The sequence below is a fragment of the Barbus barbus genome (genome assembly GCF_936440315.1).
Source record: "Barbus barbus genome assembly, chromosome: 38".
NCBI lineage: Eukaryota > Metazoa > Chordata > Actinopteri > Cypriniformes > Cyprinidae > Barbus > Barbus barbus.
Window position 1 is genome coordinate 13,635,857 of NC_136716.1, and position 25,013 is coordinate 13,660,869.

The 25,013-nt window shown below is 40.2% G+C and overlaps 1 protein-coding gene across 1 annotated transcript; it reads left to right on the forward strand.

The window, feature by feature from the left end:
* Positions 1–7,449: 7,449 nt before the first annotated feature.
* On the forward strand, positions 7,450–23,718 carry polr2a (RNA polymerase II subunit A). Its single transcript, XM_079397495.1, has 28 exons — positions 7,450–7,786; positions 8,676–8,808; positions 8,905–9,041; positions 9,182–9,355; positions 9,452–9,733; positions 9,846–10,007; positions 10,411–10,631; positions 10,762–10,894; positions 10,987–11,111; positions 11,296–11,506; positions 11,613–11,822; positions 11,907–12,075; positions 12,158–12,252; positions 12,336–12,539; positions 12,672–12,894; positions 13,057–13,240; positions 13,474–13,645; positions 13,802–13,907; positions 14,379–14,584; positions 14,689–15,160; positions 15,274–15,374; positions 15,468–15,572; positions 19,284–19,466; positions 19,553–19,756; positions 19,841–20,027; positions 20,126–20,239; positions 20,357–20,506; positions 20,637–23,718. The coding sequence occupies exons 1-28, from the start codon at positions 7,700–7,702 to the stop codon at positions 21,782–21,784; spliced, it is 5,898 nt and encodes a 1,965-aa protein (XP_079253621.1). The 5' UTR covers positions 7,450–7,699; the 3' UTR covers positions 21,785–23,718.
* The last annotated feature ends 1,295 nt before the right edge of the window (positions 23,719–25,013 follow it).

Below are 25,013 nucleotides of genomic sequence, written 5' to 3' on the forward strand. Positions count from 1 at the left end.
GATGTTTTATCATTCGGTGTGGATAAGGAAATTGAGTTGTTGATAAGGAAGTTCGTATGAAGTAGTTGATTTAAGGTACCTTTGGGATAAGATCTTAGTTCAAGTCGAAGTCAGTTTGATAGCAAATGTTCAAGGATCATGCATTAAGCAAAAGTAAATTTATATTATTTAAATAGCATTTTAACTTTAAAAAAACAGAAGTAGGCCAGACAGAGGTGGTCTTCACAAACCGTCCTCTTGAATCAGCCATTCAACTCTGTAAACAAGCTTTGTCATATTCCAAATTATTGTATTTGTCTTTTGATTGCCTCTAATCTTTGTCTGCTGTGAAAATAGGTGGCTGAAATGTTTCCCTGCTCACTGCTGATCAAAGGCTGTTTTTAACATGACATATGGATCAGCAGACACTAATGAGAGGGCAGTGGCCAGCTGAATCTCCACAGTAACAAAAGAGGCTGGGACATCTGGAGTCAGCCACACACAGACTCCTGGTGAGTTTTGGGGAAGAGGGGGCTGTCGAACGTCCGCCTGTAATGGGAGGACTGGATAACAAATATGGCTGTGGGCAGATGAATGAAATGTCAAGTTAACCCTCTGACACTTCATAGTTTTGTTATCAGTCTGAGGACAAATAGTCAGTGTTTTCATGAGATTAGCATCACTACCCAGAGCACAGAGAATCTTTTCATATTTATCAAAAACTGCATAGTGTATTAGATTTACAATACTTGGTAATACAGAAAAATGTCAGACTACTTGGCAACCCTTCTTGTCACATTTGAAAAAATAAATAAATATTGGAAGGAAAAGGTAAGAAAATAGGAAAACCCTTTCTGTATGCCTGGCCTTTACAGTTTCTCTCCCTTGCCCCTCAATTACTAATAAATGGAGAGCATAATTTATATATATAAATTTATATTTTGATCTAATTTAATTTTGATCTCTGTTAATAGATTGAAACGATTGCTGTTCTATTGTCTTTCATTTTTGTTTCTCTCTGATTGAATAGCATCAATAAAAAGTTAAACCAAAAAAACTGCACAATACTGTTATGACTATTGCTCTGCAATTGTTCTAATTTTCCATTTTTATTGCAAATTTTTTTCCTTTATTACCCATTTTTTGTTGTAATTTCCTTTTATTATTTTAAAATATATATTTAATTATTCAATATTTAGTTTTTACTTAGTTTTTCCATACTATTAATATTAATGATATACTTCCTGTTTCCTGCAGTGTCTTGATGTTACTTAAAATGCTCTGATTGTCAGTTCCAAGACATATGCCGAAAATTCTTATATTGTAATAAATTATTTGCTCTATTTGTGTAGCTCCAAACTAAAATATTTTTTTACAGCTTACATGAATTTAAAATATATATATAATTGGCAGCCCTTCGTCTTAACACGCACTGTCCGAACACTGTGGAGTAACTTTGTGCACTTGTATGATTTCTGGTGTCATTCTCATATGTTCATCTTCCAAGCATATTCCTGCCAGAATGGAGATTGTGAAGTGCTGACTGCTTCTTTAAAACACTGTTCTCATTCTTTTGTCTTTTTGTTTCTTACATTTCTTAAATATTTTAAATCTAAAATTTCTATTTAATCTGTACTAAAATCTTTTGTTCAGTCCCTCTGTCACGATACACAGAATTAGGAACAACCGATGTTAAGTTCACTAGGAGGCAGATGAAATCAACAATGCAGGTGAGTAATGACTGTTAAAATGATAGGATGAATATTGACTTGAATGTAACTGTTGAATGTGTCTCCAGGAACATACACAAACAAAGGATCAGTCATGATGTGGAGACCAGGAGATTTGGAAAAAGACTTGGAAAAAGGAGGCAGAATCAGAGATCATCCAAGGAGTTATGGACCGTTTCAGAAAGATAAGAAAGTCTGTGTTCTCTTGACAAGGCCAGACAGTGAATGACAGTGTGCATGTGTGCTTTGTAGGGGTGTTGATGAGTGCTGACAAGAGACATGTGTGTGTGATTAGAACTCTGGAAAACGTGAGGTCTGAGTCAGTGAGGAGCGAGAGCCTGGCGTGACTGTGACACCCTCTTGAATTCATTATTTTTCTAAATAACCTCCTATTTGCATTACTCCGGTCTTATTTAAATATATTTATATATGGATAAGCTTCTATGCTATAAGCTAAAACTTAATCATATAACAGTCACAGTTTTAATTTTATGCATGTCTCCCTCGACTTTAATATATTTTATTTGTATTAAAGTTCTATAGATAAAGCAGATAATGGATCCCCTTGTCTTGTTTCTCTCAATATTTAAAGTGCTTCCAAAATATTTCCATTTGCCATCACTCTTACTTTAGCTTGTTTATACATCCCTTTAATCAATGTAATAAACTTTTGTTGAAAGTCAAAGAACTCAAAGATTTCAAAAATAAAGGGCCGTAACAACTTATCAAAGGTCTTTTCAGTGTGAGAAGTCTCAGCATTTGTTGCTTTTTTCATTTTTGCTTTTGGTCAACTATGCCTGTTTTTGGAGGTACTTAAAGGGACAGTTCACCACCTCCCTTCTATAGAACGCAAAATATTTTGAAATGTGTTTGAACTGGTTATTGTCCATACAATCAGTGTTATAGAGGTCCAAAACAACAAAACCATTGCCTTTTATTGAATGGAAAAGTAAACCAATTGAATATTTTTCAAAATATCTACTTTTGTGTTCCACCAAGTCATACAGATTTAGAACAACATAAAAAAGCTTTCCTTTTTAGTGAACTGTACCTTTAAGAAGGTTAAATTAGAGAAAGGTATTTCACGATGCTCTCCCAATTCACTATATCACACCTTCCAAAGCATCACATGTAGCCTTGGCCTTTCTTTCCTATAATGTAAATCTAAATAAGTTCAAAATTGTGTTCAAAGTTTTATATTTGTTTTTATGTTGTTGTTTTTTATCTCTTGTGGTCACCAAGCCTGCATATTTTTTTTTTAATACAGCAAAAACAGAAAATGTGTAATAATTACAATTTCAACTGTTTATTACAACTGTTTTCTAGTTTAATATATAATACAATTTAATTTATATACAAAGTTTCATTTTTAGCAGCCATTACTCCAGTCTTTATTGTCAAAGATCCTTCAGAAATTATTATAATATGCTGATCTGGTGCTCAGGTAACTTTTCTTATTATTAATGCTGTGAAAAATAGTTATGCTTCTTAATATTTTTGTGGAAACCAAAAATATGAAGCATCTTTTGGTTCTTTGGGAAATCAAAAACGGTTCTTCTATGGCATCACTGCAAAAACACTTCCGTATGGAACCTTTAAGTGTGTATCCTCCACTGTGGTCATGTATGATATTAATTTCCATTTCTAAGGGGTGAACTTATAACTCAGTGTTACAACTCACCCATTCCTGGTGTACTCGAATGTCGATGAAATTTCTGCGATCCAAGCTTGGGATGATCAGTGTTTGGGATAATCAGGGACAAACTATAGTTTAAGTGAGAAGTGCTATTTAGTGTAATTACTTTAGCACTCCATTTTATTTACATTTTTTGTGTCTCAATATTTGACATTTAGCATTTTCTCTTTCATAGTCATCATAATGATATGTTGTGTTAATTCTCACTGGTCTTAAATAATAGAACATTTTGATGATTAAAATATAGGCTTAGAAACATTTCTGCTTGGTGAGCTTAATTTTGTAAAACTTACTTTACCATTCACGGTCATTACAAACTTAAAAACGTATCATTATATTGCCTTGGTAAATGTGCTTTTTTCTTCTTTTTTTTTAACCAAACAAGCTTACTTATGGAGCCTTGTGATTACTAAACTGGAACAACCGGGCTTCCCTGAGAACTCCTGATCAAAGCACGGCCCATTTTCTGCTTGATTGTGGAAGAGGAAGATCCAGACAGACTGAGGGAAGACTAGCCTTCAGCTGTCTGTTTTGCGCTCAAAGCTTCCATCTAGTGGCCATGTCTCTCCTCTGATTTGTGGTTTGACAAGTTTTTCAGCATCTCTTCCATTAACACGACAGTGAGATTATAGTTTTGCTCTAATTTCTAGAATAGCACTGCAATATTTATCGTGTGTGTATGCACCCACTGTTGTTTAATACAAACTTATTGTTTGTAAATATAATGCGTTGTGAAACGTCTGTGTTTTCCTGAAGGAACCATATTTCTAAATTGCTTTGCAACATGTAAAAATGGCAAAATGTCCTTTGAATAAAAAGTTATGTTAATGGCTTGCCTCTTAGAGACCAAAGATCATATTTTTGTCCATCGTGTTATGTTCCACAGAACCTTTATAAAGGTTCAAAAAGAAATGCTATATAGTGATTAGGATTTGCAGTTTAATATCTTATGTTAAAAGGCACAGACTAAAGTTTTTTTTTTCAACGCAGATTGTAGTGAAAGTGCTGCAGCTCGGTTTGAAATGCATAGAAGACCATCTCTCCTCACGTAAACAGAAAATATTAAGCAATGTGTACTTGAAAATAATATATCCCTGTTATTTCAATGCTTGATTCATTTAAAACAGGCACATAAATCTAAGCACACAGACCTTTGCAGGTAAGCAGGCTTTAAAAAAAAAAGTGAACCTAAGAATTTGAATGCAATGCAAATATTTTATTTACACGCAAAATATGTCATACGAGAATATTTCAAACCATTTAGTTAACACAAGTTTGTCCAAATTACAGTCTGTTGATGAACCCCCTACTTTTTCATTAAAACACATTAGTAAGACACTTGAAGCAAAATCTCACATTACGACAAATTTAAAGGGACAGCTCACCCATTTACTCACACGTGATTTCAAAAGTATGATTTACCTTTGGAGTACAAAGAGAGATGTACAGCAGAATCATTGTTGTTGTGTCTTTTCATTCATATCAATCCCTAACATTTTTTTTTTATCTTTTGTGCTCCATAGAAGTCATAAAGGTTTAAACAACATTAAATGATATAAGTTTTATTTTTGAGTGAACTAACCCTTAAACAATTAAGACTAAGTCATTACGCTTAACTTGTATAGAGACAAAAGTAAATGAGATTTTCAACATTCCTACTGAAAAACATGTTTGTAGAAAACAGCGTCCATGTTGCACCGACCAAAGTAAACGAGCCCGCATAGTTATTTTATGCGGGTTGTGATAAATATATAGCTTTTTATCCCCCAGATACAGCCTTCAATTTGATAACAGCGTCACAATGATTTCGTCTTTGTGGAAGAAGGTCTGTGCTAATGCTAATGTTAGCTAGCTCAGGCTCGTTTCACTTTATTTTGGAGTTACGCAACTCCGCTTCCCTTCTAAACCCGCCCAAGTACATAAGCACCAGACTCCATGTTTGTTCATCTCACCGCCACTGTACCCACCATATACGACAAGATACCTCAAAATCCATCTTCATTTGGGGTTATTTCTAAGCAAGGATCTGATTTAAGTGAGGAGACCGATTCAGATAGACTTTGAGACAACATATAGCTATCCACATTAAAGAACAATGAGACTTTGACTGTAAACGTATTGGGACCAAACCAGCACTTTCCAGAGCCAATAACTCATATTTATCCACAAAAACCGACTGTTAAGCCAATTTTCCCGATACAAGTGGTTTCAAAAAAGTCGATTTGGGTTTGATATACGAGTTACAACCAAGCTCTTGTTCCATTATCAGATTCGCTTTGCAGATGACCATTATAAGATAACTCTTTTCGGCTATAAATCATCTTTCTGTTTTAAGAAATCGGTGTATGTTATATAATCGGAAAACGATTCGAACATTAGAGATCCTCCTATTTTTAATGTAAATATATTCACAGCCATCCCAGCTCAATGCTAACAGGCTAACATAAACGTGATAACTAACACATGATCGGTTAAAAAGACTGAAACCATACAAACAAGACCAAGAACAACACAAATAGCTTTGTTTTTTAAGCCAAAATTGCTAAAAGTCATGAATGGTCCTGTAAGTAACCGTCTGATGTGTTTCTGGTGTCTATATTAATATGCATCTAAGAGACCAATTCAAGTATAAAATGTGATTGAACCTAGATGAACAACTTTTTTTAATCCAACCGTCTGTCTATACTGTAACCTATAATGTACTTAATCCATAACCATGCAGCCGAATAATGCTGGTTCTTTACCCTAATATAAACCTATATATACACTCAGTAACAAATATACACACTGAAATTTTAAAGATGTAACGTTAAACTAACATTTCAGACAAAACAACTTCAAACGGGTGCTGTTTAATGTCCCCATTCCACAAAGAATGGCGGCTAACAAACTAGCCAAAGCTCACAACAGTCGCCAGGTAACATCAACTTACATTACTACAAATTCTTGATCACGCTCTACAATTGAGAAAGCAATAAACTATATTAACTTATCAAATTAAATCACTTACGAACTACGGATTTACGATTATTTATAAGAAAACCGATCACCAGAAAACGTAAGCTAGCGCCTTTTTGTAGAACAACATGGCCTGGATGTCCAATTCTATTTTTAATTTTACAGTGTGCTACAATAACGTTATAATTTTCAAAATAGTTTAACAAAACATCAAATGTTTAAAACAACAACGTTTCACGAATGTTTTTTAATTGAAAAGGCACTGTCTGAAACCCCAGGCTTTCAGCGGAGTTTCCAGCTGATCATACCGAAAAAAGCGCGTGCCGTCCAGCCACTGTTTTTACTCGACCTCGTGGATTCTTGCATTTTCCCGTAGAACTCAAATAAGTTAAGGAAAATCATAATAAATGCTCCGAGAAATATGAATAAGCGTACAAAATAAAAACAAATCAATCATTTGAATTACATAAAAATAATATTTAAAACAAAAATACTGGTGTTAATCCTCGACGGTAGGTGTAGGCCTCTCACACGAGCTTCTTTTCCAGCACTGTTAGCTGATCCAGAGCGAGACGGACGGAACTGCATAGGTTTTTTTTATTTTTGCTCAGAGGGTGAAAAAATATCAGTCGGGTAAAATCGGCAATGCTCGTAAAGAAGGCGGGCAGTAAGAAAGCTATTTTACCGCCATCAAGCGTTGGTTCCAATTGGTCAAACGCTCTCTGCTCATGAATATTACGAACACGTTTGACGAATAATGTTTCATTTTGACGAATGTCATTGAATATTCATGACTGAAGTGTCTACGGATCCTCCCTTGCTTTTTATGGGCCTATGGAATCTCTTCATACGTTTTGTCCCGCCTCCGCCTACATAGGATTCGCAGGAATCAAAAGCGCGCAACGTCATTGGTCCTGCGTCAGTTTTAATTAATTATTCATATGCTGCCGTCTCGCGGCCAATAAGCGCACAGAAAGATCGATCCATACCCCGCCCTCTGACTGTTCAGCCCCTGCTAAGTAGGCTGTGTGAACCTGTAGCAAAGCGTACAGTCTATATAAAGCCGTGTGAGAGCAGATTTCTCTCAGATGCGCTTAGAGCGCACTGGAGTGTAGATCGGGGAAAGGGAAGGGGACAGCCGGTCGCTACAATAGCTAGTATATGAACACAAATTTAAAAGCACATTGAGTAGCAAGATACGGTGGTCACTGGGAAACCGCCATCGGACAAGTTCCGGTCACCATTGTGTGCCAGGAGAGTCTTGGTGGCGTTTCAGAGGTGTTCCTTCTTACAAAGCGGCGTGCCGGGGGAGGACGCGTCTCTTTGAATAGACAGGATGCACGGACCGCCTTCCAGCGACAGCGCATGCCCATTGCGCCTCATCAAGAGAGTGCAATTCGGCGTCCTCAGCCCTGATGAACTTGTAGGTTTTGCTCTTGAGAGGGGGTATTCTCTTAATTCTTTGAGTATTATTGTATTACTCAAATCATCATCGTGTTAAAATCATATTAAATACGGATTTTAACATACAGTGTCTTTTGTGAACTTGTGTTTTGCTAACTTAGCCGGCTAGCCACTTCTTCCTCTGTAAGGGCATGTGTTTAGAAAGTTGAAGAAACACTACACAAGAGTCCTGCTTTAACAATTAGCAACAAGACACGGAAAGCCTTGTTTGAAGTTATACAATTTTACCTCGTTGTAATATTTATGTTTACTATATTTGACCATTTTGGAGTCACGTGGCAGACACAGTTACTCCCAAGTTTCCACATTTGTTCCCTATGTCTCCCTTACTTGCAATAAAATGTGAATTTTTATATGCATGCTTTCATTTATTTAGTTCCTGAAGTCCACTTATCTTTTGAAATAAATGACGAACTAAGTTAATGGCATGGTTCTGAGTTGAGCTGTAATGCATTTTCTTTAGACAGCAATGCAAAGTAACTGGGTTTTATTCAGTAGTGTCGTCATTTTTAAGGACTTTTATACCTTTATCAATTTTTATGAATGCAGAGGTGAGCAATCTCTGACACTTCATTTGATGGTTGTGTGCTTTGAGTGCATGTAATCTGAAGAACCCCATTATAAATATAACCATTAAACAGCCTTGTTGCGTTTCAAATTAAAATGTTTAAAAATGCTAAATGCGTAATTTGACAGATGACATCTGAATTATTGGTTATTGCAAACTTACTGTTTGCTCTTGTGGTCCGTGTATTTGAAAAACTTTATTCGAGGGTATACTTGGTGTACAAATGTTTTCTTATTGCTGTGAAAATGTACAATTTAATGCTGTTTGTTATCATTTTCAGAAACGGATGTCCGTTACTGAAGGGGGCATCAAGTACCCCGAGACCACAGAAGGAGGACGCCCTAAACTGGGGGGACTTATGGACCCCCGGCAAGGGGTAATTGAAAGGTCAGGCAGATGCCAGACATGTGCAGGTATGTTCATAAACTGATTTTTATCCATCTTGGTTGGTATTAAACTAAACACTTAAAGCTGAACCTCTGCTTGTTTGCTTGCTTGTCGTCATTTAGGTAACATGACTGAGTGCCCTGGTCATTTTGGTCACATTGAGCTGGCTAAGCCAGTCTTTCATGTTGGCTTCATCACAAAGATCATGAAGGTCCTCCGATGTGTCTGCTTCTTCTGTTCAAAACTTCTTGTGGACGCGGTATGCCGTATTTTCAGTTTGCCTTTTGTTGTGATTTATTTCATTGTTAAAATATTTATTTCTGTCTGGTTCTTCTGATCTAGTTCCTTTTGTCAAATAGTTTTGTAGTGTATTTTAACTCCTACTTTTGTTTCACTCAGAGCAATCCAAAGATCAAAGACATCTTGGTCAAGTCGAAGGGGCAGCCACGCAAGCGTCTGACCCACGTCTATGACCTCTGTAAAGGCAAAAACATTTGTGAGGGTGGAGAGGAGATGGACAACAAGTTTGGAGTGGAGCAGCAGGAGACTGAAGAAGACCTCACCAAAGAGAAGGTACAGACCTAAAATTGTCTAAGCACACAGGCCAATTTTTAAATTTCCAGCTTCTCTGGAAGTTTTAAAACTGATTTTTAACTTTCATATCTCAAGGGTCATGGAGGCTGTGGCAGGTACCAGCCACGTATCCGTCGCTCTGGCCTGGAGCTGTATGCTGAGTGGAAGCACGTGAACGAAGACTCCCAGGAGAAGAAGATTCTCCTCAGCCCTGAACGTGTGCACGAGATCTTCAAGCGCATTTCAGATGAAGAGGACATGATCTTGGGAATGGAGCCCAAATTTGCCCGTCCTGAGTGGATGATTGTCACTGTGTTGCCCGTGCCGCCTCTTGCTGTGAGACCGGCTGTGGTTATGCAGGGCTCTGCTAGAAACCAGGTTAGCATTTCTTATTAAACAGTAGGAAACGTTTGACGCATTGTATAGTTCTGATAGCTGTTAGATTTGTATCAATAAATTTATTTTATTATTTTTTCCCCCCCTCCTCTAGGATGATTTAACACACAAGTTGGCTGACATTGTGAAGATCAATAACCAGCTGAAGCGAAATGAGCAGAGTGGAGCTGCAGCGCATGTTATAGCAGAGGATGTCAAGCTGCTTCAGTTCCACGTGGCCACTATGATAGACAATGAACTGCCAGGTCTACCTAGGGTAAGATTTACACTATACCTAAGGAGATCTGAGTCCAGGCTATTATGAGAAACAACAATAATATTCTTCTTATCAGTGATATTAATAATTCAATATTAAATAAAAAATCACTACTACTAAAAGTTATTTATCAATAATTATTTTTTCTTATTTTTATAGAATTTATTATTGTTGTAGAATTTGTATTGAATGAAAATAAAATGCTTTAAAAAATAAATAAATGCATTTTTAGTAGTATTAATGCATTTATCAAAAAATGCAATTGTGGGAAAAAAAAGTCAGGGTACACTACACAAAATAAAACAGCCAGTTAAAACATTTGATATTTGATCTGCAGTTATGCAGAGTGGGACAATCAGGAAAATATTAACGAAGATTTTGCTCTCATATGCTCTTGATTCAGGCAATGCAAAAGTCTGGTCGTCCACTGAAATCTATCAAGCAGAGGCTAAAGGGTAAGGAAGGACGTGTCAGAGGTAATCTGATGGGGAAGCGTGTAGACTTCTCTGCCCGAACTGTCATCACGCCTGACCCCAACCTGCAGATCGACCAGGTGGGCGTTCCCCGTTCCATCGCCGCAAACATGACCTTCCCTGAGATTGTCACACCCTTTAACATTGACAGGTAATATTAGTTATTTTTATCTCTTTCTGAATACATCTCACTTACTAAATGTTTTAGTGTTCTCTGAGAGATCTCTGTAACCCAGTGCTCTCAAATTCTTTAATTTTTTTCCCCCCCTTTAACTTTATAGACTCCAAGAGCTTGTGAGGAGAGGTAACAGTCAGTACCCTGGAGCCAAATATATTATCCGAGACAACGGGGACAGAATTGACCTGCGATTCCACCCTAAACCAAGTGACCTTCACCTTCAGATTGGATACAAAGTCAGTCTTTATTTCATGTTTAATATAAGAATGTAATGTAATTTTCAGTTACAGTGAGCAAAGTATTTAAAACCTGTTTGTTTTCTTTCTAGGTTGAACGACACATGTGTGATGGAGATATTATTGTGTTCAACAGACAGCCTACGCTGCACAAAATGTCTATGATGGGCCACAGAGTGCGAATCTTGCCTTGGTCAACGTTTCGACTCAACCTCAGGTGCACTGGGTTTCAAAGACTGTTTATAGATTGATATGTGGATAAGCAATATATTGAGAGTGTGTGTATCATCAGTTATAACTGCTGAAATTGTTACAAATCTGTATAGAAAATTAATGGTCAGATTTATCACCATTGCTCGAATATTGACTTCATTTTAAAAGAGAAAATCTTTCACTTCTAGTGTGACAACCCCATACAATGCTGACTTTGACGGCGATGAGATGAACCTGCACTTGCCACAGTCCCTGGAGACCCGTGCTGAGATCCAAGAGCTGGCCATGGTGCCTCGTATGATTGTCACACCACAGTCCAACAGACCCGTCATGGGTATTGTGCAGGACACACTGACAGCTGTGCGCAAGTTCACCAAGAGAGATGTCTTCTTGGAGAGGGTGAGTTTACAAAGCTGTAGTACCTAATTATGAATATAATGAGCTGTTAGGTTATACAGCTAAATGAGATTGATACTAATAAATCATTTTGTGTGCTTTGTGTTAGGGTGAGGTGATGAACCTCCTCATGTTTCTCTCCACATGGGATGGCAAAGTGCCCCAACCGGCTATCTTGAAGCCTAGACCTTTCTGGACTGGCAAACAGATCTTCAGCCTGATCATCCCTGGGCACATTAATGCCATCCGCACACACAGCACTCACCCTGATGAAGAGGACAGCGGCCCTTACAAACACATCTCCCCTGGAGACACTAAGGTGCAGTAGTGCAGCCCAAATGCGGATGTAGTTTTTGTGCAAAAGAAAGCGTTTATGCAATTTCGCTCTCATCTTATTTTGAAGGTGATTGTGGAGAACGGTGAGCTGATCATGGGGATCCTATGTAAGAAGTCATTGGGAACCTCAGCTGGCTCTCTTGTCCATATCTCATACCTTGAGATGGGCCATGACATCACACGACTCTTCTATTCTAACATCCAGACTGTTGTCAACAACTGGCTGCTCATTGAGGGTAAAAAAAAACAGACTTGATAATTAAACAAAAACGGTTTCAATCCTTATTTATTTACAACTATCTGCTTTGTTTGCTTCAGGTCACTCTATTGGTATTGGAGACTCCATTGCCGATAAGGCGACATATCAGGACATTCAGAACACGATTAAGAAAGCCAAACAGGATGTGATAGAGGTGAGTTGACATTATTAGGTATTTATAAATTCAACAGATCGTTGCTTTTGTGCAGTTGTGCATCATGATTTTTTTTCTCGTAGGTCATTGAGAAAGCCCACAACAATGAGTTGGAGCCCACCCCAGGTAACACTCTGAGACAGACCTTTGAGAACCAGGTCAACCGCATTCTGAACGATGCTCGAGACAAGACTGGATCCTCTGCCCAGAAGTCATTGTCTGAGTACAACAATTTCAAATCCATGGTGGTGGCTGGTTCAAAAGGCTCTAAAATTAACATTTCTCAGGTGAGAGAAGACAGTAGATGGTGTTTAAATCTTAAAATAGTTCAAAAGCATGTTGCTGCCTCTTTCAGGCTAAAGGCTTAACCAGAATTTTTTCACTGTCTCTCTATTTGTTCTTCCTCTTCACTCATTTAGGTTATTGCTGTGGTGGGGCAACAGAACGTTGAGGGTAAGCGAATCCCCTTTGGTTTCAAGCACCGCACTCTCCCTCACTTCATTAAAGATGACTATGGTCCAGAGAGTAGAGGCTTCGTAGAAAACTCCTATCTGGCCGGTCTGACACCAACTGAGTTTTTCTTTCACGCCATGGGAGGCAGAGAGGGTCTGATCGACACAGCTGTCAAAACTGCTGAGACAGGTAATGAAGTGAGCAGTATTGATACTAAATGTAATCTGAACTTTAAACCGTAATTCTTATTTCTAGTCTCTAAGTGAGATGTTATGCGCAATTGTCATCAGATTAGTCTGTTAAAGACTGAAATTGTCTTCATGAGTTTTGATGAAACTCCTATTCCTTTAGGTTATATTCAGCGTCGTCTGATCAAGTCTATGGAGTCTGTTATGGTAAAGTATGATGCTACAGTCAGAAACTCCATTAACCAAGTTGTCCAGCTGAGGTATGGAGAGGATGGTCTGGCGGGAGAGGCTGTGGAGTTCCAAAACATGGCTACCCTTAAGCCATCCAACAAAGCCTTTGAGAAGAAGTGAGTTCTGTTGTTCGTTGAAGTATTTACAGTAAAGTAATATTGCCAGTAATAATAATTTAAACTAAGTAATATAATCAATAAAACAGTAACTCAAATCAACAAGGACATGGATAGTAAGCTATTTAGGAGTCTGTTTTCAAGTCATCTCAGATCATTGTTGATCATCAGCTCAGAGCTCAACTAACTAACGTCATTGATTTGACTTTCTGCCTCTTTCTTTAATTGCACAGGTTTAAGTTTGATTACGCCAATGACCGAGCTCTCCGCCGCACTCTACAGGAGGATGTGGTGAAAGATGTGTTGACCAATGCCCATGTCCAGAGTGCTCTAGAGAGAGAGTTTGAGAAGATGAAGGAAGACAGAGAGATCTTGAGGGCCATTTTCCCCACAGGCGACAGCAAGGTCTGACTCTTAAGAGTACCCTTTAAGCGCCATCAATATCCATATGCCCTTTGGTTGGGATTGTCCTCATTCTTTTTACAACTGTATCAAGCATGAATATTATTGTATTTGCACACTTCTGTAGAATGTCATAAACCCAAACCGTGTTTTCCATAGGTGGTACTACCATGCAATTTGGCCAGAATGATCTGGAATGCTCAGAAGATTTTCCGCATCAATCCTCGAACACCAACTGACCTCAACCCAGTACGAGTAGTGGAAGGTGGGTTTTGTACTTTGAGCCTGTAAAGGGATTTTATTTAGGTATCTTATAACTAACTGGTTTTATTAATTTTTATTTTGGCGTGCACCCTATATTAGCCGACTTAAGGCTCTCCACATTTGAGCGGGTCTCCCAGCTAAATAAAGACTCCTGCTTGAGGTAGCTAAATAAAGCCTGCTGACGACTGATCCTTATAGCTTACCACTGTCGTGTGGCAGACCTGTGCAAGCTGATTATAAAAGCCACTTTTACATCTTTGTATACGTGTTGACTGGAGACATGATGCCAAACTCATGCACTTGACAAATCTGCATCTTTTAAGAGGTGTCAATTTTATGTAGCAATAACCAATATGGCTGTTTTTCCTTGTCATTATAGTGGTGGCACCACCTGTTTGTTGTTATTGGAGTGAGCTTCAAGTGTTGCATTGTATTGATAGCACATGGATAACTGCTCTTTTTTTTTATGCAGGAGTTCATGAGTTGAGTAAGAAGCTGGTGATCGTAAATGGTGAAGACCAGTTAAGCAGGCAAGCCCAGGAGAATGCCACTCTGCTGTTCAACATCCACCTGCGCTCCACCCTGTGCTCCAAGCGAATGACTGAGGAGTTCCGTCTTAGCACAGAGGCTTTTGAATGGCTGCTGGGAGAGATAGAGACCAAATTTAACCAGTCCATTGTAAGTAATGCTTGCTTAGTGTTGACTGCACCTAAAAAATTAGAAAATGGGGAGTCATATAGTTTTATCAAATTGTCTGAAGCTGGACACTTTGTTTTCCTCAGGCTCACCCTGGTGAGATGGTAGGTGCTCTGGCTGCCCAGTCTCTGGGAGAGCCTGCTACTCAGATGACTTTGAACACATTCCACTACGCCGGTGTGTCTGCCAAAAACGTCACACTCGGTGTGCCTAGACTCAAAGAACTTATCAACATCTCCAAGCGACCCAAGACCCCCTCTTTGACCGTCTTTCTCCTGGGCCAAGCGGCCCGTGACGCAGAGAGGGCCAAAGATATCCTGTGTCGGTTGGAGCACACAACCCTGCGCAAGGTCACTGCCAACACAGCCATTTATTATGACCCCAACCCACAGAACACTGTCGTGACTGAGGATCAGGAGTGGGTCAACGTGTACTATGAGATGCCTGACTTCGACGTGACCCGCATTTCACCCTGGCTGCTGCGTATCGAGCTTGATCGCAAACACATGACTGACCGTAAACTGACCATGGAGCAGATTGCAGAGAAGATCAATGCAGGTGGGCTTGAGATTATCATTGAATAAATGCATGTTGATACAACACTTTAAATGGCAAACAGAATAGATGCTGAGGTGTTATATAGTTTTCTAACTCTAATCTTTGTCTCCTAGGATTTGGTGATGACCTTAACTGCATCTTCAATGATGACAATGCTGAGAAACTGGTTTTGCGAATCCGCATCATGAATAGTGACGAGAACAAGTTTCAAGAGGTAATTCGATGTAATTTGAGTTTTTGCTGGTGAGTAGGTAACTGGCCTCTTTTCTCTCAATGTTGAATCGTAAATGTTGAATCTTGTGTCCAGGATGAGGAGGTAGTGGATAAGATGGATGACGATGTCTTCCTTCGCTGCATTGAATCCAACATGCTGACAGACATGACACTGCAAGGCATTGAGCAGATCAGCAAGGTATTTTTCTTCCATCTTTTGACAGTATTTAACTTCACTTCAGTAAGCCTGATAGCCCATGCGGCAGTGCAGGTTTGTCTAAAAAGGCAGATGACACTTACATGCTCCTGGGTAATGGGGAGTGCTAATTGGCTTCCTCCTGAAATGTAAAATGACTAACAGGACAACTTAAAGGGCATATTGCAGGTTAGAGACTCCAGTGAGTCGATGTATAGAAAAATACTGTAGGAACTAGATTTTCTTTAAAATACGCTATTACAGCTTCTGGAGTCGTTTTTGTGAGAGAATTTTTCTTCCGCATCTGAAATGCGCCAAAACCGGAAGTGACGCATCAAAAGGGAGAGCGGTCCATTTAAACCACAGGAAAACAATGGATCGCAATGACAGTTCGGACGCTGAGGAAATTTTAAATGTGTATTTACACTCGTATGACGGACCACAGATAAAATGATGAGCTTGCTATGCAGCCAAGAGAGCAGGACAGGCCAGGATTAGACAGAACAACGGTCAGAGAAGACAAATTGAGTTGATGTGAGGAGAACAGGGCTGGTGTTTGGTGAGAGATCAGTGTTAGCTTACAGATATACACACGTTAGCTAATGTAATCAGGCAATAGCAATGCTAGTATTGATACTACCAGTAATAGAAACTAATAAGCGTTGATCAGGCGTGTCACACTCGTTAATATCCGACACTAACGTTACGTGATAGTGGTTTCTTATCACCGCAGGAGAAAGAGAGAGATAAACACGTTTTTGATTCATAGGTGCTTGTGTGGGAAATAGACCTCTCCAGACCAGCAGACACATGTTTTAGGGCAGAAATCATTTATTACTCTAAGCTAAATACTTGTATACATGTATAAATACATTAAAGATTTTAATATTAAAACAGTCTGAATAATTTTGATTCTCAATTACAAGTTAACTCTATTTAGGTCATGACTACCTAGAAGTAACATTTTTTGATGCCATTGGTATAACACGATCAATAATGACAGCATACAGACAAGTTGTCCGCTGGAACTATGGTGCATGTGTTGTGTCAGCCATTAGAAGATAGTTTACAGAGGAAGGAGGACTTTATAAAGGTTTTGAATGGCCCCATTTTGTTGACAATCAATCATTTATGGTTAATTCAATTCAGTTTTATTTATACAGCACTAAATCATAAATATTATTTCATAGCACTGTTAATACCCAACTCAAAACACATTTCAACTGTTAATATATATATACAGTGAGGTCAATAAGTATTTGATCACCCTGTGATTTTGCAAGTTCTCTTACTTAGAAATCATGGAGGGGTCTACAATTTTCAGCATAGGTGCATTTCCACTGTGAGAGACAGAATCTAAAAATAAAAATCCGGAAATCACATTGTATGATTTTTTTAACAATTTATTTTTGAATTACTGTGTCAAATAAGTATTTGATCACTTGCTTATCCGCCAGATTTCTGACCCTCAAAGACCTGTTATTTTGCTTTTAAATAGTCCAGCTACACTCTGCTCATGATTCTAAATTAGTAGCAACTGTTTGAGGTCGCTAGCTGTCATAAAGACACCTGTGCACCCCACAATCAGCCAAAGTCTAAGTAGCAACATGGGCAAAACCAAAGAGCTGTCAAAAGACACAAGAGACAAAATTGTAGACCTTCACAAAGCTGGAAAGGGCTACGGGGCAATTGCCAAGCAGCTTGGTGAAAAAAGAACAACTGTTGGAGCACTTGTCAGAAAATGGAAGAGGCTAATGATGACTGTCAATGTCCCTCGGACTGGGGCCCCACGGAAGATCTCTCATCGTGGGGTATCAATGATGCTAAGAATGGTGAAGAATCAGCCCAGAACTACACGGGAGGAGCTGGTCAATGCCGTGAAGAGAGCTGGGACCATCGTTTCCAAGGCTACTATCAGTAATACACTAAGACGTCATGGTTTAAAATCTTGCATCGCACGTAAGGTTCCCCTGCTTAAGTCAGCCCATGTCCAGGCCCGTCTGAAGTTTGCCAGGGACCATCTGGATGATCCAGAGGAGTCATGGGAGAAAGTCCTGTGGTCAGATGAGACCAAAGTAGAACTTTTTGGTCTTAACTCCATTCGCCGTGTTTGGAGGATGAAGAATGATGAGTATCATCCCAATAATACCATACCTACAGTGAAGCATGGGGCTGGAAGCATCATGCTCTGGGGGTGTTTTTCTGCACAGGGGACAGGATGACTGCACTGTATTAAGGAGAGGATGAACGGGGCCATGTATTGTGACATATTGGGCAAAAACCTCCTTCCCTCAGTCAGAGCATTAAAGATGGGTCATGGCTGGGTCTTCCAACATGACAATGACCCAAAGCACACAGCCAGGAAAACCAAGGAGTGGCTCCATAAGAAGCATATCAAGGTTCTGGAGTGGCCTAGCCAGTCTCCAGACCTAAATCCAATAGAGAATCTTTGGAGGGAGCTGAAACTCCGTGTTGCTCAGCAACAGCCCCGAAACCTGACAGATCTAGAGAAGATCTGTATGGAGGAGTGGGCCAAAATCCCTCCTGCAGTGTGTGCAAACCTGGTGAAGAACTGCAGGAACCGTTTGACCTCTGTAATTGTTAACAAAGGCTTCTGTACCAAATATTAAAAAAATTTGACTCAAGTGATCAAATACTTATTTGACACAGTAATTCACAAATAAATTGTTAAAAAATCATACAATGTGATTTCCGGATTTTTATTTTTAGATTCTGTCTCTCACAGTGGAAATGCACCTATGCTGAAAATTGTAGACCCCTCCGTGATTTCTAAGTAAGAGAACTTGCAAAATCACAGGGTGATCAAATACTTATTGACCTCAATGTATATATGTAGATGTACCAAACATATACTACCAAAAGAAATACCATCTGACCCATTTAAAAACATTTAACAATCTTTCAGTCTGGGTATCACAATGTGTTGTTAAAGTGTTAAATTGTGAAGGCTGTGCTAGATATACACCAACAGCCTCATCATGTTGATCCTCTGACTGGAGGGATCTGGAAAGAGGAGCAGGTATAGTGGACATGACAGTGCTGTGTTCTCCTGGAGCCTGTGGTGACCTGCAGTATTCCTCTCTCAGACGCATATGCTGGGAGAAGCAAACGCATGTTTTGATCACATTCACTGCTGACCATGCTTTTCCACTTGGCCTCTATCACATCTGTTAAGTTACACACCACCGCGATGTTTGACGCAGATGCATTAGTGAAGTCCAGTCTCTTCAGCTGCACTAACGCACCGATGCCCGGTGATACCGTCATATTTCTTGTTAGGAAACCTGTGGGGACTCCATGTCCTGACAGGCTGGAGTTTGTGCAACCTCCACAAACACAATTTACCATGACAATGATAAATTGAAATAAAAATAACTACTGAAAACACACTGACTCGCGCGCGCTCAAAGCAGAGTGCGGCACACGACTTATGTGACGTAATATGACGCGATGTTGAAAAAAAGCATTTTTTGAGAACTGTCAAGGAAAGCCTCACTTTTTTATCTAAATTTGTGCCCTCGCGTCTTGTAAAACATTTTCAAATCCTGCATTAACGGTTCACCGTTCATGTGGTATTTTCATACAAGGTTATATATTCATTTGAGAATTTTTTTTAACCTGCAATATGCACTTTAAAGTTTTGTGGACACAGATGGCCATGAGATTGGAGTTTAATTTCTTCTGCCCTTGTAGGTGTACATGCATCTACCACAGACTGACAACAAGAAGAAAATCATCATCACGGAAGAAGGAGAGTTTAAAGCTTTGCAAGAGTGGATCCTGGAAACCGATGGAGTCAGTCTCATGAGGGTCCTCAGTGAGAAGGATGTGGACCCTGTCAGAACCACCTCCAACGACATTGTGGAGATTTTCACTGTAAGAATTGTTTAAAAGCTTATCTAAAGATCGGAACCTATTAGGTCCTCAGATCAAATTCAGAAATGTCTGCTCTTCAACTGCAGGTTCTTGGTATTGAGGCTGTGCGTAAGGCTCTGGAAAGAGAGTTGTACCATGTCATCTCTTTCGACGGTTCTTACGTTAACTACCGCCATCTTGCTTTGCTTTGTGACACGATGACCTGCAGGGGTCACTTGATGGCCATCACTCGTCACGGTATCAACAGGCAGGACACTGGACCGCTAATGAAGTGCTCTTTTGAAGAGACGGTGAGGCTCTGTTTAATGTTTTAAAATGGTATTGTGGTTGATCTTGTAAAGAAATCTTAGATATTATCCCTCACTCTTCTGTAGGTGGATGTGTTGATGGAAGCTTCATCTCATGGTGAATGTGACCCAATGAAAGGGGTGTCTGAGAATATCATGCTGGGGCAGCTGGCTCCTGCAGGCACTGGTTGCTTTGACCTGCTTTTGGATGCTGAGAAGTGCAAGTATGGTATGGAGATTCCCACCAACATCCCTGGTATCAGTGTCGCAGGACGTAAGTCGAACTTATTGTTTTGCATGCTTAGAGGCTTAAACCTTATACTCTGTCCCCAAATTTAAACCTGTGGTTAATCATTGCTTTTTCCACCATAGCCACGGGTATGTTCTTTGGCTCTGCTCCCAGCCCCATGAGTGGCATGTCTCCTGCCATGACTCCCTGGAACACAGGAGCCACTCCTGCATATGGTGCTTGGTCCCCCAGTGTTGGTGAGTGAAGAAATGCTGCATACGGTTCTGTTTTACTGCCACACTTATTTACAGTGCATTCTTGTGTGTATGTTTACATATTCCATTTCATGCCCTGTTCTTTTTTTCCCCATACAGGAAGTGGAATGACACCAGGTGCTGCAGGGTTCTCTCCCAGCGCTGCGTCTGATGCCAGCGGCTTCTCTCCTGGTTATTCTCCTGCCTGGTCTCCAACTCCTGGATCTCCTGGATCCCCTGGACCAGCTAGCCCTTATATCCCCTCACCAGGTCTCTTTACTGTCTATTTTGGTCTTATGTTTTAAGGATAATGGTCTTAGTTTACTTGGTTGTAATTAGTAGGTTGCAAACCAAACAGCCACTAACACTTTTTTTTTTTCTCCTTTGTTTTTCTCTTCAGGAGCCTTGTCTCCAAATTACTCTCCAACTTCTCCTGCCTACGAGCCTCGTTCTCCTGGTGGATACACCCCACAGAGCCCTGGTTACTCTCCGACCTCTCCGTCATACTCTCCGACTTCGCCATCTTATTCTCCCACTAGTCCAAACTACAGCCCCACATCTCCATCTTACTCGCCCACATCACCCTCCTACTCTCCAACTTCTCCGTCTTATTCTCCAACATCTCCAAGCTACTCTCCGACTTCACCGTCTTACTCTCCGACTTCACCGTCTTACTCCCCGACTTCACCATCCTATTCGCCAACATCCCCCAGCTATAGCCCAACGTCCCCCAGCTACAGCCCAACCTCACCGAGTTACAGCCCAACGTCTCCGTCTTATTCCCCAACTTCTCCATCTTATTCCCCAACCTCCCCCTCTTACTCTCCCACCTCTCCAAGCTACTCTCCAACCTCTCCGTCCTATTCCCCGACATCTCCGAGCTACAGTCCCACTTCGCCCAACTACACGCCCACCTCGCCAAGTTACTCTCCGACCTCTCCATCTTACAGCCCCACCTCGCCTTCCTACTCCCCCACCTCTCCCAATTATACCCCAACCAGTCCCAATTACTCTCCCACATCTCCTTCTTACTCCCCAACTTCGCCATCCTACTCTCCATCCAGTCCGCGTTACACCCCACAGTCTCCCACCTACACCCCAAGCTCGCCTTCTTACAGCCCAAGTTCCCCATCCTACTCCCCCACCTCTCCAAAATACACCCCCACCTCCCCCTCCTACAGTCCCAGCTCTCCCGAATATACCCCAACATCCCCCAAATATTCCCCCACTTCTCCGAAGTACTCGCCCACTTCACCCAAATATAGTCCCACTTCTCCAACCTACTCCCCAACTACACCCAAGTACAGCCCCACTTCCCCTACTTATTCTCCAACCTCTCCTACCTACACCCCAACCAGCCCCAAATATTCCCCCACCTCTCCGACTTACTCTCCAACATCTCCAAAATACTCACCCACATCCCCTACCTACTCTCCAACTAGTCCCAAGGGCTCCACCTACAGCCCCACTTCTCCCGGCTACAGCCCCACCTCTCCAACCTACAGCCCAGCCATCAGCCCTGACGACAGCGATGAAGAAAATAATTAAAGATGGCTTGTGCAGGGGTTTGTCCTACTTCCCTAACGGGCACTCTGACCCTGGGATAAAGACTGAAGGAAAGCCACTCAGCTGGGGTTGTTGTGATTTTACAGGGAAGGCTAAGGAACCTGGGATCCCACATGTGACATCCTCCTTTTTGATTTGTCTCTTTTGGACTTAATGAATTGTTTTTAAACAGCCTCGCTAAACAGGCTTCAGTGGTTGCATCTGTTAGGTTAGAGATTTGAACTAAAAGCCAAACAAGGCTGCCTTTGTATAGACCGCTTTGGTCACTCTAAGTTTAGAGGGAGAACCATTTCTCAAAGTTGGTGGAAAGATGCAGGAGATTGACTGCTTTTGGAGGAGAAAGATCATGCATTGTCCTCCTCTTTTCATCCAGTCATTTCTGCCTCCCTTACTTTTTCTCAAAAATTCAGTGTTGGATGTAAAGGAAATCTAAGAAGTATTGCCAAAAGCCTTCAAACAGAAAACTGGATTGTATCTGAAAAGTTTCAAATGAAACCTTGAAAAATATCTATAACGTAAATAGAAAGGGGGAGAAACTGACCTTTCTCACATTTTACAGCTTTTAGTTTCTTCCCCAGTGTAAATAAGCGCTTGCTCCCAGTTTTGATTCTTTATTCCAGATCTGAAATGAGAACTGTTTAAATATTAATGTTGATTTTGTCTAATTTGAGTTTACTTATGAAAAAGGTTATTTCTAAAGAAGCAGGAGGTTCAAAATGGCTGTTTATTAGAAACATGTTGAAGCTGACACGCATTGTTCAGATTAAAAATGTCTTGTAATACTGTAGTCTATGTATGCCGGCCCATGACATGGGCAAAAGTGTTGTGTAGTGATTGCCCTCTTTAAGAATCAGAGAGGGAACAGATGCTTTGTTTGAGGCATCAGTTTTCTAGTCGATTGTCCCCAAAAGATGCAAGCCTTATCCTTCACCAGCATCTGCCCAGTAATTTACAATTTCAAAAAAGAGAAAAAAAGATAACCAGCGGTCTTGTACCTCTGAGTGCACAGAGGTGTGAAACTGTGACCTTTTTCGGTTTTATTTTTCTTTTATCCTGAGAGTGAGGTTGGAGCCCGGCTGTACATAAGATGCATCAAATGAGTCCTTCCTTGTCCACAGCACTCAACCCTTTAATATAATGTGTATAATTGTTTTTTTCTGATATTTGCATCATTACAATTGATAATCTATTGTGTGATTTACTGAGGAAAAGCATTTTACACTATTTTTCTTGTGCTGGCTTCATTGTCATTGGGTCAGCTTTGCTTTTTGGATTAAGTGCTTGGGGAGGGGAGAAAGGTGCAGTTTGCTTTGCTTCCTTTCGAATATGCACTGTTTCATAACTAAATTTTGTCAGCTGATTCGGAATCATCTTGTCAACAGTAGAGGGCGACAGAGACTAATTTGACTTGGGCGTTAGAGGCATTTAGATGCTTTTGAGTGTTACCTTTTTAAAACCTGAACGCAAGTGGCGACACTGGTTCCCTCAACTTACTCTTCCATCAGGACAGTGGTAGTTGCAGGAGGTTTTGTTGACTTGTAAAAGACTTTGATGCTCTTGCATATTTCAGCTTTAGATTTAAAGCCTTAGATCGCATTAGGGAGAGCAGTTTTGACAGTCTCTTTAATGCCCTTGTTTGCCTTCAGTTTCATGGATGTTTCAAACAAGTCCAGTTCATACGCTATACCCAGGCTCCCAGTAAGGATGTGTGTGAGTGTGCAAGTGTGTGTGCAAGAAAGAATAAATGGAAAAGACAGGGTTTCCTTGAGTTTGAGTTATAACTGGGTTGGGTTTATGGGGAAAGGGGAATTTAAATGAAGAGAAATTGCCACTGTATAGAAATCAATCTGATACTTCATTTTCTGTATCTATGTTTTGTTTGTTTTTTGACTTGGAAAAATAAAAAGTTTGACTAAACGGTTGTTCGTTTGTTTTTGTTTGTTTGTTTTACATGGCTGTTGGGTGTATGTTATGATTAACCTTAAAACAACAGTTCACCTGAAAAGTTATTTTGTGTACCACTGAGAAAAAAAAGTTATACGTGTTTGAAACAAACTGTTTTTGTGTACATAATGGTTTATAACCAATGGTTTGAAGTGACAAAGTTTGTAAATTACATTAAGTAAAGGGATAGTTCACCCAAAAATTCAAATTAATTCATTACTCCCCTTCAAGTTGTTACAAACCTGTAAGACTTGTTCATTTTTGGACCTCAAATTAAGATTTTTATTTTTTATTTTGAGCTTCCTGACCGTCCATAGACAGAAATGTTCCCAGACCCAGAAACATAGTAAGAACATTATTAAAATCCATGTGACATCAGTGGTTCAACTATAATTTTATGAAGCTACAACAATACTTTTTGTGCGCAAAACTAAAGACTTTATTCAACAATTCTTCTGCATGTGCATTTTTCTGCTCAAAGCGCAGCGCATAGTCCGCAGCAGCACGTGCACTGTGGCATTTTTATTTAATCAAAAATCTTGATTTGTTTCGAAGGTGAACAAAGGTCTTAAGGGTTTGAAACAAGAGGGAGAGTAATTAATGAGATAATTTTCATTTTTGGGTGAACTATCCCTTTAGGGCTTAGACTTAATTTTCTTAAATGTCAAAAGTTTTTCAGAAATGTCTTGTAGCACCAGGGCTCGAATTGAGGGGGGAGTGGGGGGGATAAAACCACCATCCCCTTTTGGATTTTCCCTTTATGGGAAAACCACAGTTTTACTACAAATCGCTGCGGTTACTCACGTAACCTCGGTTCCCTGAGATAAGGGAACGAGCGTTGCGTCGTTCTTTTGACGACTGCTTATGGGAAACTCCTGTTTACTCTGTTACTGAAGCCTGATTTGTTAACGTTTGTGTAGCTGCACAAACCAATGGCGCTCAAGCCCACCAGAAGGGGCGGAGCCGACTGCTACAGGAGTCGGCCCAGCGTGCCATTTCATCAGAATCAACGACTGAAGTGACAGCCTTCGATTCACGTGCAGATATAGCACGGCCAGTTACGTAACGCTCGTTCCCTTATTTCAGGGAACCGAGGTTACATGAGTAACCGGAGCGTTCCCTATCGAAAGGTAACTCCCGCTGTGTCGTCATTTTGATGACTGCTTATGGGGAACGGATCCAGTAACGCCGTGCTATAAGCAGAAGCAGAACTAAGCCTGCTCCACAAGCTCAGCCTAGGTACTCTCAGCAAGGGCCCCATAAGCCT

Bases quoted from the DNA above. Each gene is read 5' to 3' on its own strand.
- polr2a (XM_079397495.1), top strand. From the start codon at position 7,700: ATGCACGGACCGCCTTCCAGCGACAGCGCATGCCCATTGCGCCTCATC. The intron at 14,585-14,688 runs GTAAGTAATGCT...TGTTTTCCTCAG, and splicing joins CCAAATTTAACCAGTCCATT to GCTCACCCTGGTGAGATGGT. The intron at 15,161-15,273 runs GTGGGCTTGAGA...TTTGTCTCCTAG, and splicing joins TGCAGAGAAGATCAATGCAG to GATTTGGTGATGACCTTAAC.